Consider the following 19,197-nt stretch of genomic DNA (forward strand, 5'->3'; position numbering starts at 1 on the left):
TGGCTTGTTCTGGACATTTTGTCACGGAGAGATGAGTTGTGTCCCATTGTTTATTATCATTCACTGTTTGTTTAAATACTGTTTCACCTTGTTATATCGATCCATTTCAGTACTCAGAACACACTTTACAAATGTAATCATTCAGTTACAAAATTATAATTTTATTAATTGTTTCCTAGACTGGAAGAAAATTTGAATCCTAGTCGGGCCACGAGTGAATTTATTTTTTCTCAGATCAGACCAAAAGTATTTTTTTTTGTGTGGATTTGAAAATGAAATTGAGTTTTTGAAAAAAAATTGAATTACGAGATTTTTTTGCGATTTTCATAAAATCATTCAAGATTTTGAGATTTTCTGAAAAAAATGTCAGAATTTTGAGATTTTCTGAAAAAAGTCAGAATTCAGACATTTTAGAAAAAAGTTAGAATTGAGCAACTTTCAGATAAAGGTCAGAATTCTGAGATTTTCTGAAAAAAGTCAATTATTTCTTTACGATTGACTGAAAAAGTCAGTATTCTTTCTTCTCAGAATTCACTTTGGGCAGATCTCATCTTTTTTTTTAACATTTTTCAATAAAAAAAACCCCATTTGTTTTGTCAGCTGTTTTGCGTTATTGTATGTTGAAAATAAACAAGCTTAGAAACTTATTATGGGTATCTCTGACTTTTTTCCTGACATAACTAAAGACCTAATCAAAGGAAGGAAAATATTTGTTTCTTGGAGCTCTAGTTAGTATTTTTTGGACACTTCTTAAGACCACCCGTTTGGTTTTATCTGGAAGTTAATAAGCTGCCGTATCTTTCTCTATTTCAAGAAACAAGTCTTATCATTCCAGATAATGGTTTATCTGCCTGAGCTGCCGTGAAAGCAATACAAACGTCTCCACTGCAAAACGCTTCCCTACAGGGGATGGTGATTTATTAGTTGTAAGGAAATATGGCCCGTGGGATGAAATAATTCCACTTTGTTTCCATTGCAGCTTAATCTGTTTCAGTATTGAAGCCAGTTCTCCTCACTAATATGATGGAAATGATCCAAACCGGTTCATTTGCATTGGACAGGTCGGGTGATATTAGCTCACAATATGGCAGATTTTCCACCTCATGAATTTAGGACTCAGTTTTTATTTAATATTAAGAAATTAATGTCCATGACCGTCATAGCTGTCAGCGCTGTCAGATACTCTCTGGCACAAACGGAGTGAAAAAACATTCAAGGATTATTTTCTAATTTTCTTCACCACATTTTGTATTTGTAATTTGGGCAATTACAGGTTTTAAACTGCTGTGCTGTTTCCAGGTCGTAGAGACGGATATTAGCCAGAATATGACAAAGAATAATAAAATGATTCTGTTTAAGTAGCAGGAGTTTTTGAGCCCCAGTAGCTGCGTTGCCCACAGGAATGGCTGGTCGATCCAACCCTTTGGTGTTATATATCTCAACTGCTATGCAATGGTTTGGCAGAAACTTTTATTAAGATGTATGTTTCCCAAAGGATGAATCAAAATCTAAAGAGGCTCACATGTGTGGCTTTGAGTGAAATATCTCAACATTTAGGGAATCGATTGCTATGACATTTGGTACACACATTTATGAGGAGTTATAGAAACGTTGTTAATCTTTTGACTGTTTGTCTACCGCCACCAATAGGTCAAAATCTGAATTTGATCAATACCAAATATGCAACATTAACGGCATTCCCTTTACCCAATGTGTATCTTATGATATGAGATTAGATATTATTTTAGACTTGGCTTTTAGAGTATTGTAAGTGTTGTTTCTTACTGGTTTGAAGGCTGCATTACATTAAAGTGATATAATTTCCTCAGTTTACCAGACTTATACCTTTCTTATTATTTACCTTTACACACCTAGCCATTCAATCCACATTACCGGTGATTGTTTATCAATATCTCACAGTTAAATATTTAGTGAAAGCACCAATAGTCCAACCTACACTTTTGTTTGAGTATTAAGGTTGTAGGTACAACACATATAATTGGATGTTCTGCTTATAACACAGGCTATGCTAAACTAGGAAGGGTGGGTAGCTTAGCATTCATTTCAAAGTGCCATGTCATACATAGTTTTGTTCATTTATATTCTACAACAGGGCTATTCAATTAGTTTGGAATGGGGCCGGTTGATGAAAATGATCCAAAGCAAGGGGCCGGGAAAAAGATGGCTTGAAATATGAGCAATCATATTAAAGCTTCAGATACAGTAAATACTACAACAGCATAGTGGAGTGCATATATTGTGTTTAATTCAATCAAACAACATAGCCCCAAGGCCTTTAGAGATCTAAAGGGCAAGTTCAGAACTCAGTAGGCCGACATGTGAAGTTAATTTAACCATCAACATCATTTGATTTGATTTAATTTAGGCGAAATGATCTAATCATTCACGCAGAGATGCAATAACTGACAGGAGTTGTCACTACAGTAATAATAATAATAATAATAAGTTTTATTTCGAGGTCGCCTTACAGTGCATTTAAAAGTGAAAACAGCTAAAACAAAAACGGAACACAATTTAATCGAACAATCGAACCGACAAGGCAATACAGCAGCATAAAAGCATAAAACAGGCAAGACAAGAGAGTGGAGTGACGGAGTGAGAGGGGGGTCTGTGATGGCAGGTTGAATGTGCTTTAGTAGGCCAGTTTAAACAGGTGGGTCTTGAGGTGGGATTTAGCTAGACAGTAGCTAGTAGGTGGGTTCGAAACCCGAGCCCGCAGAAGTTTTCAGGCATTGTCTTCCCCTCTATCTTTCAATGTAACACCCTCTCTGGAATAAAGGCACTCGGGGCCAAAAGTCTAAAGAAATAAAAGACTTTTTAACATTATACTCAAAGGGCCAGTAAATATCACCCCGGGCTGGATTTGGCCCGCGGGCCGCCAATTGAATAGCCCTGTTCTACAACATACAACGTTTTCTGCTACCTCCGCGACCCGACCACGGATAAGCGGGAGAAGATGGACGGACAACGTTTCTCTGTTTAAAAAAGAAATATGCCTCATAAACAAATTGAAGAACAAAGACTTTCACAAACCTCTATAGTAAAAAGCAGTCTATATTGTGATCTGTGTAAGTGTCCGCTGATCTATGAAAGGGAAATTGTCCAGAAAAAACACTGGCCACTGGCGGATACTTAAGACTTGATTTTGTTGGCAGGACGAGCGGGGAAGAAGAGAATTCAGAGAGACGATTTCTGGAGACTTCTTTAGAATAACACGGACTCAGATGGACGTGCAGTGCGGCACAGACAGCCCTTCGGTTCGTCTGTTCAGAGCTCATTAGACAAAGACTCCTGTTATTATTTATAACTATTATATTTTGTATATGAGATCCAGTTGTACGTCAGCTTATTCATGACATCAGCGTTTTGGCTTGTTGTCCTCTCCACTTTGTTCAGGTCCGTGTGATTGCTCTTTATACTTTGGTAAATCTGTCTCCAAGCAACAATTCTGATGTTATTCAAAACAAAATACAGCTTGAGGGAGAGGGAGGATACACTTGTGCTTGTATACATGCGAGCTCGACACAAGTATTTGTAATGTGGATAATTTTTAAAAGATCGTCTGATAGGAGTTGGCGAGGGAAAGGACGGAAACTGTGCCTTTTTGTTTCTGGCTGAGTTTCCTTTCCCACCACCTTCTCCCCTCCGTACCTGACTCTAATGAGACCTCATGTGTCAGATCTGAAGCTGCATCCAGCACTCCTGTAATGTCCAAGCAACTTTGGGTGAACAATGCATTTTAAGAAAGTTTCTCACATTGCTACTTGAGAATACCCTAATTATCAAGTTTTTGGTCTGTAATAAAGCATGTGTTTGCACAGCTCCCCCTAACCCTAATGGCTTGTAAGATAAGATTTAATCATCAGGTACTCTGCAGCTGCTCAGTGCACACCTACCCTTTCCCACAGACCCAAAACTCCATCTTTGTTTGGCAAAGTCTCCCCTTCACTGTAATCCTTCAGGCCTTAATTATATTTAAGGCAGCTGCAAAGCCAAGAAACATTTATTCTGTCAGAGAGAAGGCCGGCGTCCAACAGGAGAGTAGAATCGCCTCACTAATACCTCATGAGTAAAGATCTGGGACGGGGGGGGGGGGGCATTCCCATTGCTGTTAATGTGGTTTGACTACGTCGAACCGTAATGAAGGTTGAACTTGTCGTCAGCCAAAGATCAATTAGATAAATTAGCCGAGCGTCAAGTGTTTAAAGAGAAGAGAAATGTTTTCAGTGCATTTGTTCGTTAGTTTGGCTTCTTCTCAGATTCAGCTGAATGCAGCCTTTGTTCAAACACAGTGAAACAAGAAAGAAAGAAAAGAAATAGAGCCAAAAAGAAACGTATTATTTAAGCATTGAGCAAAAAGTTCAATACTTTTAGAAAAACAACTTTCCCGCTCTGGTAAGTGGTATTATTGTAGGCGCCACTGTAACAAAGACAACCGGATTGATTTCTGGTTTCCACAGAGCTGCTACTTGCAAAATGTAGAAAACTCATTTAGACCGTTGGGGAAAAGGGAGAAATATATTCACATTTATTGTATTGCAACTAATTCCCAATGCTGCTCTGAGTGCCAAATTCACAGAGCGTCTAACTCAAGTTGGCAGTTTCTCCACTGAAACAACACAACCACTCAACTTATGCAATTAATTCATGCTGACGGACTTCATATGCAAATTAGATCATGATGTTGTCGGTTTTTGGAGCTCTTGATAGCTCCTGTAATGCAAAATAGTTGGCCACACTACACAGGACACACTGCATTTATTCTTAAAATGTTACTTGGTGAAGTGGTGCAGGAATGACTCTTAAGACCTGTACATGAGTCAGCATTTTTAGTAGTCGTACTCCACGACAAATATGGCGGTTGCCAACAAGTGTCTAAATGAGACGACTAAACGTCATCACGCCCAACATTAGCCACCTTTAGCTTAGCGGTGGTGGCGTGGAGTCATGTGACCGTGCTGTAGTTCCTTTATAGCCCAACATTAGCCTCCTTTAGCTTAGCGGTGGTGACGTGAAGTCATGTGACCGTGCTGTAGTTCCTTTATAGCCCAACATTAGCCTCCTTTAGCTTAGCGGTGGTGACGTGAAGTCATGTGACCGTGCTGTAGTTCCTTCATAGCCCAACATTAGCCTCCTTTAGCTTAGCGGTGGTGACGTGAAGTCATGTGACCGTGCTGTAGTTCTTTATAGCCCAACATTAGCCTCCTTTAGCTTAGCGGTGGTGACGTGAAGTCATGTGACCGTGCTGTAGTTCCTTTATAGCCCAACATTAGCCTCCTTTAGCTTAGCGGTGGTGACGTGAAGTCATGTGACCGTGCTGTAGTTCCTTTATAGCCCAACATTAGCCTCCTTTAGCTTAGCGGTGGTGACGTGAAGTCATGTGACCGTGCTGTAGTTCCTTTATAGCCCAACATTAGCCTCCTTTAGCTTAGCGGTGGTGACGTGAAGTCCTGTGACCGTGCTGTAGTTTCTTTATAGCCCAACATTAGCCTCCTTTAGCTTAGCGGTGGTGACGTGAAGTCATGTGACCGTGCTGTAGTTCCTTTATAGCCCAACATTAGCCGCCTTTAGCTTAGCGGTGGTGACGTGAAGTCATGTGACCGTGCTGCAGTTCCTTTATAGCCCAACATTAGCCTCCTTTAGCTTAGCGGTGGTGACGTGAAGTCATGTGACCGTGCTGTAGTTCCTTCATAGCCCAACATTAGCTTTTTACTTCAAAAATGTTTTTAAAGCTTTGAATCCCTCTAACTTGTTGCTGTTGGTGGTTGCAGTGGCTGATCGGGGACAGGGACAGTCACTGTGGGGTGATCTGCTCGCGGACGCAGGGGAAGCCGGTGTGCGGCTCAGACGGGCGGAGCTACGAGACGGGCTGCGAGCTGCAGAGAGCGCGCTGCAAAGATAAAACTCTGGCACTTGCACACCGAGGCCGCTGTCGAGGTAAGCATCAAACTTTGCATTAAATCTATGCTGGTGTTCTAAGAAAAGCATATGTTAAGCTGCCTTCAAGGACAATCAGTCATTTTCCAAATATGTTTTAAAGGTAAGAAACTATAAACCTGCAACATCCCTACATGAATAAACAAGTGAAACGAGGTCCTACTCATAACTTCACAGTAAGTAACTCTACTATGCCTTAGCCGTTCCATTATTGTGACTTTTTGTGTTTCAGGCAAAAGCTGGGTTAAAAACGATCAGTTGCCGGTGGCTCCATCACCGACTTCTTCAACTGAGACGGGAGACGTGGAGGTCAAAGGTGAGAACTCTAAACACTTTGACTCTGATCAACAGTCCTATAAACAGAGACAGAATATGAGGAGATGAGATTCTAATGAAAGATTGATCTGCGTTACCAAGAGCCAAGATAGCATGAACAAAAAAATAAGATAACAATTGAAACAAATGCAAAAGAGAGTAAAATACATTGCGTTGGTTCCTAGAAGTTGGAAAGACGCACTGGAACCCGTTGCTGGATTTGTTTTGCACCTAATTGTAACCCAATTCTTCCCTCTGAGACCTCATACTGTAAAGTTGGAAAGCAGTACACTGTGATTTACTCTCCGCCTCCGGGAGCATGTTTAAGATGTTGCAGCCTTAGTTTGGGAAAAGTGGAACCGAACCGATGTCTTTGATTTTCCGCCTCTCTGTAGGCGTGTAAGTTTTTGCAGACCAGGATCACACACTTCCTCTCTGTGTGGATGGCAGCCCCTCAACAACAGCAGAGATTGATAGGTCTGAAGTCAAGGTTGGAACTTGGCATCCCCCTCCCTCTATTTATTTTGTCAGCCGCACTGTCCATTAGGAAAACAGCATTCCCAAAGGAATCCATTTGGAGTGGGTATATACTCGCTGTATGGTTTAGTTTCATAATGTGAGTGGTGTGCCACGCAAAGGAGAGCCGGGTGTGTTGTAACGCCACCGCTGATGATGAACCGATGCTTGTTAACAAAGGCAACGCTTGGCAAAGGCTTATTTACGTGAGATTCAGATAAAAAACAACAGATACATTTCACTACGAGAGACAAACAACAACAAACTCATAACTGAGCTTAATAAAAACAGGCAGCACTGATTGTTAGTTGTGTATCTGTGAAATCAACACGTCGTAAACCAGCTCATTGCGGTAATGGTTCCTATTGACAGCCAGGTTTTGTACGATGTGTCAAAAGTCAATAAAACGTACCTTAAAACGTAAATACAACAAAGAAACAAGCCTTTAGATGTGGATGTGGATGCCTTGTGCACAGATAGAAATACATATATGGGCCCATTTCCCAAACTGGGAAGTCGTTTTTCTGAAACCGATGCGTTCACGAGCTTTAGGTCGTAGTGGAGATACAACGATGGATGATGAAAAAAGACGCGTTGTAGCCGTTTTTGTTGTTGTTTCCCAATTATTGCGTGACAACAAAGAGCCATGAAATGTGTACCAACATGTTCAACGACACAGTAGTTGTTACTACTCGAGGGATGCTTTGTCCCATTAGGGAGCGACCTTTTATCTAGTATTCTGATGTGTGTTCCCACCCTGCGATTCAGATTGACTCGAACAGGTTCTCCCTCGGTCAATGCTTCACCTCGCCACCCAGTTTTAGGAAAAGGCCTGTAGTATAAGCTGATCCGTTTGCAGAGATAATTTGCTGCTAAATTGTCAATAAATCAAACTCAATCAGACTTGAATGATTTGTTGGGGTCTTCTGTCGGGCATTCGACTGTTTTCCATTTTCCTCACGACGCTTTTTCTGAAGTGAGTTATAAATCCATGTATCCATGTCTGAGCTTCTGGGTGACTTCAGTTCTGGCTCCGTCTGTCTCTTTCTCTGGAGGAGACAACATGTCTGTCTCCGCTCAGGTCCAGAGAAAAGTTTTATAAACTCGTATTATATGTATCCGGGGGGGATGTTTGCCAGGAGTGGAGGGCTGCGGTGGCTCCGGTTAGCTCCCTGGTGTGAATGTGTACACAGAATATGGAGCTCCTCTCCACAGGAGCTGCGAGTGCAGTAAAAACAGTAGTTTCTGATGGGGATCTGAACCGGTGACCAGCTGGGGTTCTGCAGACTCTGACCTTCCCCCTGAGATCCGGATCATCAGAGCTGCAGTTTCCACTGTAGTTAGAGAACATGACGCACTGCTCACAACGCGCTGCTCATGGTCTCGATGGTAATGGTCAGTGTCGAGGAATGTGTTGTTTTACCGCTTTTTCGAATAGTGTAATAAGAAGTTATTTGACTTGTCTGGGTTTTCTGCATCTGCAGTGCAAAAGGGTTTTAAAGGGATTTTTTCAGAAATGTTAAAACTCCCTGGAGGGGACACAGGGATTTTCGCCTCTGCAGACCATTTACGTGCATCAAACCTATAGACAACACTACAGGAGAGGGAACACCAGAACAAGCATAATAAGGCCTCTTTAATGCTGCTCGTAGAAATAAAGCGCATAACTCTAAGAAAGACAATCTCCTTGTAAAGCTTTCAAAAGTAACCCTTGAACAAAGCACTTAAAGGTCACCTGGCCCTCGGTAGTAAAGTGCTGTTGCTCTGCTCGGCCTCCAGGTGTGAACAGGGTGTTGTTGACAAAGAACACGCGTCTTCAATAAAACCCTCAGCATGCTGGAGGGTTTGCCTCTGAGTCCTGTGGATGTGTTTCAGATGCGGGTCAGTCCAAGTGTCGCGTTGAGAGGAACCAGGCTCTTGAACAATCCCGGAGACCTCAGGAGTCCATTTTTATCCCAGAATGCAACGAGGACGGAACGTTTGCACAGGTCTGACTCTACCTCCACAGATTTAATATCCTTCATGCTTGATATTCTTTATCTTATTTTCCTTTCGCTTAGTCTCTTATGAACTACTCACATCGACTAAAGGCCCACAGACACACTAGGGGCACACTAATGGAATCCAAAAGTTGTGGGTGTGATTGACCTTTCTGTCTCTGCAGGTCCAGTGCCACACTCTGACAGGTTACTGCTGGTGTGTCACCAGTGATGGAAAGCCAGTGAGTGGCTCCTCTGCCCACAACAGGACCCCGGTGTGTTCAGGTACTGGGGGAGGGGGAGAGCCCGGCAACCTGTGGGTGAAATGCCAAGAGTTTTTTTTAAAGAAATCTTGATTTTTTTTTTCCATATACGGTTACTGATGTTGCCAACAAAGATCAAACATCTGTCCTTCTCTTAATAGAATAGAATATGGAGGGATGAACCCCTCTTTAATGGTCACACATGCAGAGCACACAGCACACAGTGAAAGTTGTTCTCAGTCTAGTAGGAGCAGTGGGCAGCTATTGTACAGCGCCCAGGGAGCAATGGGAGTGGGGGGGGAAGGGGGGTGTCCGGTGCCTTGCTCAAGGGCACCAGGGCAGGGCAGGAGGTGAACTGGGACCTCTCCAAGTAGCAGTCTACACTCCATATTTTAGGTCTGGTCGGGGACTTGAACCGGCGACCCTACGGCGACCCTACGGCCCCTACTGACTGAGCCGCTGCACAAAGCTGTGCTCATTAAAGGCAGCTCAGCATCAGGTTGTATGAGTAGAACTCTAGCAGAAGAGTTGATTCCAGATTATTATTTATAAGGGTGGAAAAGCAGCATTAGGAGCATTTTAAGTGTCCAATGGTCATTGCATTGGAGCCAAGAAGGCCGTTTAGCCAAGTCACTGGGGTTTGGACAACTTAATTGATGGTCCCTTTAGCATTTGGATATTCTTTGAACAACTAGAAATAGTTTTCATTTGAGGACTTCCTGATGAAATAAAAAGATTGAGGACATTTGGAGTAGAACTCATACTGAGTGAATGACCAGTGATCACACGTTAAATCTAAACTGAAAGGCTTTTCTGATGAAGGATAAAGAGAGAACGGGTTGCCGTTGAAGAGGGCCCTTCTTGCCCTGCTGATGGTTCATGTGTACTGCATGTCATGCGGCGTTTAGCAGGTGCAAGGTCAACCAGAAGGCTAATGGCCATACATCAAGCCCCCCCTCCCCCTCAGCTAACTGCTCTCAGCAGGCCGGTTGAGAGAGAGCTCTGCACACTCATCCTGGATGGGAACACTTTATGATAATCACCATCATTTTCCCCCTGAAGTTAATACACGGGGTCTCTGCCAGATCTGGATTGCTCAGCCACCGGAGCACATGGAGCACATTTAGTTTAGAGAGCGGTCGCTGCATGGTGAGGCTGCTGCAGACCGCCAGAGGCTTCCTGCTCTCCGCCTCCTCGTCTTCCTCCTCTACCTCTCTCTTTTCCCCACGTGTCACCACTGAGGCACCTGCTGAGTGTCAGCCATTTGGGTAGATCAGTAGAGTTTGCAAATGGAGAAAGAATACAATGCTGCTTTCCCAGTAACAGACGCATTGTGCGTCTAGAGAACAACTCTTCTGTTTGAAGTAACCATACATGGCCTTCTGTAAATGGCAATGCTTTATGGGGATTTCTCTCACCTCTGGAAGTGGAGGCAAATTCAAATGTATTTATTCCTGGGAACAAATGAACCACCGTCTGCATCCTTTGGAATCAGGCCTCGTCTAATTTGCTCATGAAGAACTCAAGCTGATTGAAAGAGTTAATCTGTAAACTAAGTCTCTATACAGGAATTAAAGGTCCCACGTCATGGCCATCTCTACTGATCATAATTCCATTGTTGAGGTCGACTAATAGATTTATTTTCCAAACTCACATTGGTTTCTCAAACAGCATCTCTGTATTCACTCTCTGTCCTACACGGCTTGTTGGAGCCCCCCCCCCCCCCCCTATGAGCCCAGTGGCTGTCTGCGAGACAGCGAAACCCAGCCCGAAACCAGCCCGAACACACACACACACACACCCGCAGCCACACACCCGCAGCCTCGCCGCATCCCGCCGTCTCAGGGAGGAGAAATCGGCAGAGCTGCAGCTGAGAAAAGATTGTGTGTGTGTGTGTGTGTGAGGAAGTCCGCGGATTGGTCAATTTGGACCAATCCGCGGACTTAACGTAACGGCTCCATGGATTGGTCCATTTTGACCAATCCACGGAGGGGTCGTCGTTACGTCACTTGGTTCCCGGAAGGAAAACATTTAAAAAGAGAAATGTCCAACGAGGCGTTCTGGGGCAGCACAGACAGGTCTTCTCTGTGTTAGGTTTTACTCGCTACAGGGTGCACTTTGAGGGGACCTGGAAAAGCATGACATGGGACCTTTAAGTAATTTAGCATGAAAAAAAACATTAAAAAAATGTAATGGACTAAATAAGTAAACTTGAGTATATTCAGCACTTACGATGGTTTGGCTTATTTGAAGCTAAGGAGCTGCATTTTTCATGTTGTTCTTAATTTGTTTCTTAACAGTTTATTGCACTTATTCTAAATTGCTTTGGATTAAAGTGTCAGCTAAATGTAATGTTAACAATCCTAAACTGACTGAGAGAAACTGGACCAGTAAGACGCCTAATTCACTAAGAAGGAAAACCGTAAAATCGTATTTTTTGCAGAAATTCAGAATAACTCTTCCAGCGCTCGATGCAAGAAATGCTTTTGGTTCAGGTTTAAAGAAAGCATAAAGGAAATCCTGAGATGTCGTTTTTTGCACAGTCTCTACCTGTCTCCCTTCTGTCCTGCATAAGATCCAATATCTTCACCGTTTCTTGCAAAGGTATGTTTGGCCTGAGAATCTGGGTACAGCTGGAGCAGTATTCAGCTGCTTCAACCCCCCCCCCTCTTAACTGAGAACAAATAACCTCCACTGACCCGCTCAGGCGCTCAGACCCAATCAATCATCTCACATACATTTGCAGGAAACTTCCGTGAATTTATGGGAACTCATGTGAACACAAGTGGATTGTCAGGTAGTACACTTCCTTCCAGTTGCCTTCGTTCAAACATTCTCCTCTTTGTCTTTCTATTGTAATCGGTTGTCTAATCTTCCCCGGCGCATCCATGCATGGAACCTGCATGCAAAGATCAAGAATGATATTTTCAAATGTACAACTTTATTAAACAAGATCTCCACAAATGTTGCAGATCTCTTGGGTTGCGTTGATCAGAGTGAGGGGAAAGCAGAGGCTTTCAATGCGCCTGCTATTAATTACTAACAAAAAGAACTCGTCCAACTTTGATAAACCTCAGCGTTTAACTCTAAGAAGTCGGTGAGCTGGGTAATCTGTGGGACGCTGCTCTGTCGGTCCAAGGCGGAACAATCCAATTGAATTCTGAATCATAAGGAAGCTGGTTATCATTTATATATTTATAATCACTTCGAAAAGCATTTTGGAGTCTTGAAATGTTCGCAGGAGTTGTCACTGCCGTCTAGTCTTTGCTTTGTACATGTAATGTTTTTCTTTTTTCTGCAGGGTCAGTAACCGACAGACCACCGGGGCCGCCGCACTCTGGTAGAAAAGGTGAGCAGAGATCTGCTGTAGGTTGTGTGTGTGCATGCAAGGGACTGTTTCTATTTGTATGCAAGAGACAGAAAGAGAGCATGAGTTCAAAATGTCTTTTGAGGCGATCTTGTTCCTGTGCAAAGTCCGCTTTGGTGCAGAGTGCAAAGGTTCAGGACTGCACTTTGACTCGTCACGTTAAGAGGATTAGGACGACATCTTTATAGCACTTCTTTGCATGTTTGCATGATGCTCGGCTCTTTAAACGAGTATACCAATACTACAGTTCGACTGAAGCTAAGGTGTTCCTTCAGTTGCATCAGTAATGGATGCTACAAACACTCCCTGGTTTTACCCTTGAGGCATTTCTTCATATTGTTTCTGTTGAAACTGTAAGATATCCACGCCGTCTCGTTCCCAGTGCACTGTATACCAATGTTTAGTCACTGCCGCTCGCATTGCTATCCCAACAATTACAGCTTCTTTAACGGCCCGTCCACACAGCGCCGAGCGTCGTCGCTTGCCGGCGGGCGTGTCTGAAACTCGACCAACAACCAATCACATGAATCTCCCGCCCCTGACACACAAGCAGCGGTTTGATTGGCTAGAGCTTGTACTGGCACATGATTCGATTGGCTGACGCTTCTGCCGAGGCGTCAAAAGTTGAACACTGCTCAACTTTTGCACCGAGCTACGCCAGCAACTAGGGCTGCACGATTTTGGAAAAAAATCTAATTGCGATTTTTCTGACAAATATTGCGATTGCGATTTGCGATATTTATTTTTAAGCGACCCAACGGAAGTTTATTGTAAAATGCGGCCATAACTCCGGCTAGGAAGGTCGTATCAACATACTCCTGTCTCTAGCACCCCCGCAGCCCGAGCTACGAGTGAAAGAACTAAACTTACATGAAACTTCCGTTGGGTTGCTTTAAAGTCAAGCTTCAGTTAAAGATTCACCGTTTTAGATGTAGAACATTTGATGGAGCATTACTAACCTGACTCAGATGGTTTGTTTCACCAAACTATCTAGGAAAGCTCCATTGGAAGCCATTTGGAAAGGGCAGGCACTTTCAAAAGCACTTGGCAGGTGATTGGATCAATCTGTCTATCACCTTCTGATTGATTAGCAATGGCTGGTACATGTGGAGCACAGCACTTCTGATTGGTGCGGATGACTGACACACAAGAAGAAGAAAAAAAAAAAGTAAAAAAAAAAGAAAAGTAAAAAAGAATCGCAGGCTTTGCGATTTGATAATCGCATCATCTCGAATCGCGATTTCGATTTAAAATCGATTAATCGTTCAGCCCTACCAGCAACGCTCCGCGTCGCTTCCCACAATGCAGTTCGGCGAAAAGTGACGTCACCCCATTCAAAGTGAATGGTGAAGCGGCAACGCACGCCGCCGTGTGGACGGGCCGTAAGTGTCTGTCGGAGCTGCACCATTAACCACAACGTAAACCCTCACAAAACTGAACATCGAGTTATTGAAGTTTTATTAAAGTTATGGAACTTCATTTTGACCCGAGCCACACTTTTTTCTTCTTCAATCTGACCAAGTGTTTCCGTTTGAATTCAAACAAGCCAACAACATTTTACTGCAACCTTAGTGGAGCGTCACGATTTGACACGTAAGGCGATCTAATGAAAGTGCATCCAACGGTTCCTTAGCAAGCGTCAATATTCGACGAGCTGGGATTGAGAATGGTTTACAAATGATGAAGAATGACTGTATTGTAACGCTACGGTTTCAAAAAAGTTATCCAATCAATATCAAGATAACTGAAGTAAGATCAATGCAAAGGTTTCTTGCATGGGTCTGCCGCAGAAATACAAATAAAGTTCAAGTTGAACTTTATTTGTATTTCTGAGAAACTGAACGGTCTCTTCGTGAATCTCTTTTGGAAAGCATTAGTTTTTGTTTCCCCACTCAGAGTTACGCTGCAGGTGATAGTCGAGTTAGGAGTTTACAGTCCGTGTCCAATAATTGTTTTTTCCCATCACAGTCCAAACATGTTAACCGTTGTATTTTATTCACAGTTTGACCCAATCAGGTCAGTCTGACCTCATGTTTGTATTTGCTGACGAGCCATCTGATTTAGTGTTTGTGGAATGAATCCAGTTCTCTGTGGTTTGCTTTTAATCAAATTATTTCCCAAGGAGTGATCCAGACGCTACAAAACTGCACATGGGTGAGTATTCTAGGTTGTTAAATTCACAGCATTATAAACAGTAAGAACCATTACAACTCATCGACTATCTTTAACAGAACATTGGCTCGTTAGGGTATTTTCATTAGCATGTGTCGCTCTGCCAGATGTTGGGCTCATTTTTATAAGCAGCAAAGAAGATTCAATACTTATTTAGAGCTACTGAAAGAACACATGTAAGACCAGTTCTTAGCACACATGTTCAGCTTGTTCCGTATGTGCATGACTTTAATGTAAAAGGAATTTAGCAACTTCGTTTTTTATAAATACAAACAATTATTTTGGGCAAATCTTGTCAAAATAGTTGTTTTTCAGAATCCCTAACGTATGATCCAAGATGCGAGTCCGTGGTGATTTTTGATTTTGACTATTGAGCCAGAAAAGTGATTAGGCCATCGACAAAGTGAAAAGATATTTCCCCAGGAGACAATCAGGGTCATGACCAAGTTCTTATGCAGTCTTTTTGAGCGTTCGTAAACTGGACCCGAGGTTTTAGATACAAATGAACCAACAAAGTTAATACGTCTTATTTTGAAAACACAGTTTCAGTCAGTCAGCTCAGTATGGATAATTGGCACTGCCATCAAGCGAGCCCTGATAGGGATGGTGGTCCCCGCGTGTGGTGGTATATGTGAATGTGTGTGTGGTGTACATGATGACGGTGAGGGAGTGTGTGCAGTGCGTTGGTGTGAGAGTGTGAGGAGTTTGATTCATCGATGTGTGTGAGATGTTGAGCCACATGTGTGTGTGTGGTTGTCCTCTGTGTTTTTTTTTATTTTTATTCCATCTATCTCTCCCTCTGATTTTCTATCTGTCTTGGCCGGGCCATGTGCAAATCCAAACCATTCAACAGTTCTGGAGAGTAGATTGTATTAACCTCAATAATGGTAGTCTCTTTCCGTTTCTTTCTCACTCTCAACCCAGACGATGGCTCCAAGCCCACGCCCACCATGGAGACCCACGTGCCCCCCGAGGGTGACGGTAAGTCTCCTACATCTGTAACACCTGCTGAGATTGTCACGCACCAATATTATCGCATATATGCGGGGATTTTAATATGAGAAAACACGCAAAATAATAATTTTCTATTTTTCTGGTTTGTGACTTTTGAAATCACAAACTGTGGTAACTTGTTATTTAGATGTTTTATTCACAACATTTTCTCTCAAACCATAATTGGTGATAGTTGGAATAGTTGAAAGTCTAACAAAGATGAGTTTGTTTCGTCTCTGTTAAAGGTGGGGTAGGTAAGTTTGAGAAACCGGCTCGAGATACACTTTTTGTTATATTCCATGGAATGCTCTTAACATCCCGATAGCAAGGAATATCTTAAGTGCTTTGACAAAAAATCCATAAAAAAAATGTCATCTGTAGAAGCCGTAATACTGTAAAAAGTACAACCTATGGGCTACCTTCCTGTCAGCCTTCCATCGGGGCACAAACTTCTCTCGTGCCCTCATTGGTCATGTGCGCGTTCGTGTGTGTTGGAGGAGGGGCTCTGTGAGGAAGTGGCAGATTTTCTCCGGTTGTGTATTTTCAAATTCTAGCGATCTCGAGCCGGTTTCTCAAACTTACCTACCCCACCTTTAAGTTTGAACAAATTGAGTTTTACGACGAACAGCGAGGTAAAATAACAGTTTCTGTTTCAACGGGGTCTGGTGGCTTTGAGTATTGCATATTCATTGTCTGAATTGTACTTAAATAAACTATAATAATTGTCCAAATTCCAGTTGATTTGATTCAAATAAAGACCATTAGCATGTCCACGTGGATGTCAGGCTTCCAACACTGCTGATTGGGGCTGGTTAGCGTTAGCCAACGAATACTGTAGATACAGAGTCATTTGTCCCAGGAATAAATGCCGATTGAAACCGAAGGGAAAATTCAGAATTTGAGTTCATGTTTTTTCTTCGTTGGCTAAGAAACTTTAGTAAGCTGAGGCGCCCAGCATGTAAACATTGCAGTGCAGTTAAGATATCTATTTTATGTTGATACTTGAGTTTAACGTTAGTCAAACGACCTAAGATGCCATTTCTTAAGTATGCACCGTTATACTGAATGGAAAAATCCAGCTGTCAGAAATATCACAACACATATTTGATATTTTTGGAAACACTGGAATCTTGGATGTAGTTTTAATGTGTGGCTTGGTGGGCAGACTTGGCTGTGCAGATGTTTTGAATATGCAGCTACTGAAGGATCAGGTTCACTGAGGAGGTTAAACAAAGCCTAGCTGTGGAAATCATGTCACAGCATGGAGTGTATTGACTGTTTCTTTTGCTCATTGCAGAGATAACTGCTCCAACGCTGTGGATAAAACAGCTGGGCTATAAGGAGAATAAGCAGAACAGCTCCAGCACCAAGAGACAAGGTGAGACAAAAGACCTGCTGAGAACTCGTGTCATATTCATCCTCCATGAACGGTCTACTACTTCATTGTTACTAGGTCACTATGTCCAATCACTATTAACACAGATTGCCAATTTAAAGCCATATCAATTATGGATTCATTATTAAAGTCGTTTTTTTTTTTGCGAATATGGAAGAAAATGCTGTTTAAGCCTCTGGAATATTGAAATGTCTTGCTTTTGTAATATAATAAACGGAATATCTTTGACAAAACAAGACATTGAAAGACATGTTCTTGGACTTCGAGGAACTAAGATGGACATGTTTCACTATTTTCGCACATTTAATAAATCAATCTACAAAACTATGCGCAGAAAAATCGATAACTAAAATAAAATGATTGGCTGAATTAGCGAGTGGGAAGCCAGTATCCTTGACAATATCACTACTAAACCCATCTCTCCTTGCAAGAGTACCACCCTCTTAAAGAGCACTGTTTTCAGGACTCAATGATGAGAAATATAAATATGATAAATATTATACCAGTGAAGTAGCACATGCAAAGGATAAGTAGGACCACTCGGAAAGTATCAACTGTGACTGGTTTTCCAAGCCACTGGTTTCCATTCTGAAAACAGCCCTTCGTCACTGGGATAGTGTTTCCTGGTTGCTTTGCTTTGGTGTAATGTGTTTGGCTTTCTCCGTCTCCTTTTCAATTACACCTCGTCGTGTTCTCTTCCCTCTGGGCAGCGGCACGCCTTTCACGCTTCTGCAGCGATCAATGTGTTCAGGGGGGAGTGTGTGTCTGTGTGAGAAAGGTCTCATTGGCGAACACGTTGAACGGATGTTTGCTTTCTATTCAACATTCTGCAGAAAGTGCATTTGATGAAGTCTTTACTCGTGCTTTGTAATGTCTTGTCGCTAGCCACTGAGATGGAGCAATTATCGACTTTTATATTCCTAAAGCTACGGCTGATCCAGTTTGATTTGATTTTAGCTTAAATACGCGGCTTCCTGCACGTGTGCATTCAGGATGCAGTGAGCTCCCAGTTGATTGTAATACGGGGGTCTCTCTCCTGAATGACGGTGCTGTGGGGGGGGGGGGAGCTGTGGGGGGGGGGAGAGAGAGACTGCATCTCAGATGAGAGAGATTCACTCCGACAGCTCTTTGAAACACAGCTTCCTGTTTCCAATTAGCATCCGGTGTCCTCAAAGCCTGAGCGACAAGGCCGACTGCAGGGCGATGTCATCGCTCTGGAGACATGAGCGATGTGTGTGTCTGCATCTGCATGTGATTGCACACAGTATGTTCCGTGTGTGTGTGTGTGTGTGTGTGTGTGTGTCTATGAATATCTGTGTGTTAGTGAAAGAATGTGTGCATGGAAATGTTCTGCATTTTTATTTTGTTTGACCGATGTTCATTTTTATCTCCTATACATTTTCGACAGTAGATACTTAATGCTGAGTCGTGCTGAGATTGAGAGGTTACTGTCGATTTGACTGCTAACACACATTTTGCTAAATAATCTTCAGTAATGATGACCGAGTGGCTAAAAGCAAATACAAGTACAAACAAGAGCAGTCTGTTAAGATAAGAAAAGTACATCCAGTACTGGGACGCAGCCTTTCACACCAGGAGACATTTGTGTGCACATGAAGTGTGTTTTCCAGTCCCTGGCCCTCTCCGCCTGCGGACGGATACCCCGCAATTATTAGAGCATAGCAGAGATTGTGTTAGTGGAACGTGTTTGCTTAGGCAAAGCAATGCGGAGGCAATTTTTCAAAAAAGATGTCCGCTGCCAGACTTTGACATGCTGTTGTTTCAATGCTGGACGGGGGGGAAGAGTTCAGACATGCAGCTCGTTTGCAACAGTTGCAGGAATATAATGCGATCGTGCCTACTGGGCCTACATAATAAACGATGCAGGCGTATCGAGGGGTTCTGGTTATATCAGTCCTGTTTGCACGTGTTGCTGGAAGCAGCGGGCACTTGGGTTTGACTCTTCAGCTCGATTAGCAACGACAGTAACACGACCGGAACACATTTGCCAACGAATGATGTGTTCAATATCTATTTCATGAGTCATGTCTCCATCATCTCTGGTTTTGTTTGACCCTAAATCATAAACACACACAGATGCACCTTCAGACCTCCTCGCAGTGCTCCCCCATTACTAAGACTTCCGGTATTTTAACTGCGGAGGAGGCTAGCTAGAGACAATATTGCAGTGATTAGCCGACAGCTGAAAGCCATTGGAGGGAAGTGAAGAGGAGAGGG

At 42.8% G+C, this 19,197-nt stretch overlaps 1 protein-coding gene and 1 pseudogene across 5 annotated transcripts in view; one reads left to right on the plus strand and one right to left on the minus strand.

Annotated features, from left to right (window-relative positions):
- LOC117442585 (coiled-coil domain-containing protein 177-like) overlaps positions 1-19,197 on the minus strand; it is a 78,396-nt pseudogene that overhangs the window by 30,779 nt on the left and 28,420 nt on the right.
- smoc1 (SPARC related modular calcium binding 1) overlaps positions 1-19,197 on the plus strand; it is a 57,164-nt gene that overhangs the window by 15,652 nt on the left and 22,315 nt on the right. For 3 of the 5 annotated variants that reach the window (XM_034078552.1, XM_034078555.1, XM_034078553.1), the window contains exons 2-8: positions 5,793-5,958; positions 6,191-6,274; positions 8,665-8,777; positions 8,954-9,053; positions 12,333-12,380; positions 15,462-15,551; positions 16,861-16,941. In XM_034078552.1, the coding sequence (XP_033934443.1) occupies positions 5,793-5,958; positions 6,191-6,274; positions 8,665-8,777; positions 8,954-9,053; positions 12,333-12,380; positions 15,462-15,551; positions 16,861-16,941 (682 nt within the window). The remainder of the gene's footprint in view (positions 1-5,792; positions 5,959-6,190; positions 6,275-8,664; positions 8,778-8,953; positions 9,054-12,332; positions 12,381-15,461; positions 15,552-16,860; positions 16,942-19,197) is intronic. The other 2 variants (XM_034078554.1, XM_034078556.1) reach the window with 1 other exon arrangement.

This window comes from Pseudochaenichthys georgianus, unplaced genomic scaffold (assembly GCF_902827115.2).
Source record: "Pseudochaenichthys georgianus unplaced genomic scaffold, fPseGeo1.2 scaffold_444_arrow_ctg1, whole genome shotgun sequence".
NCBI lineage: Eukaryota > Metazoa > Chordata > Actinopteri > Perciformes > Channichthyidae > Pseudochaenichthys > Pseudochaenichthys georgianus.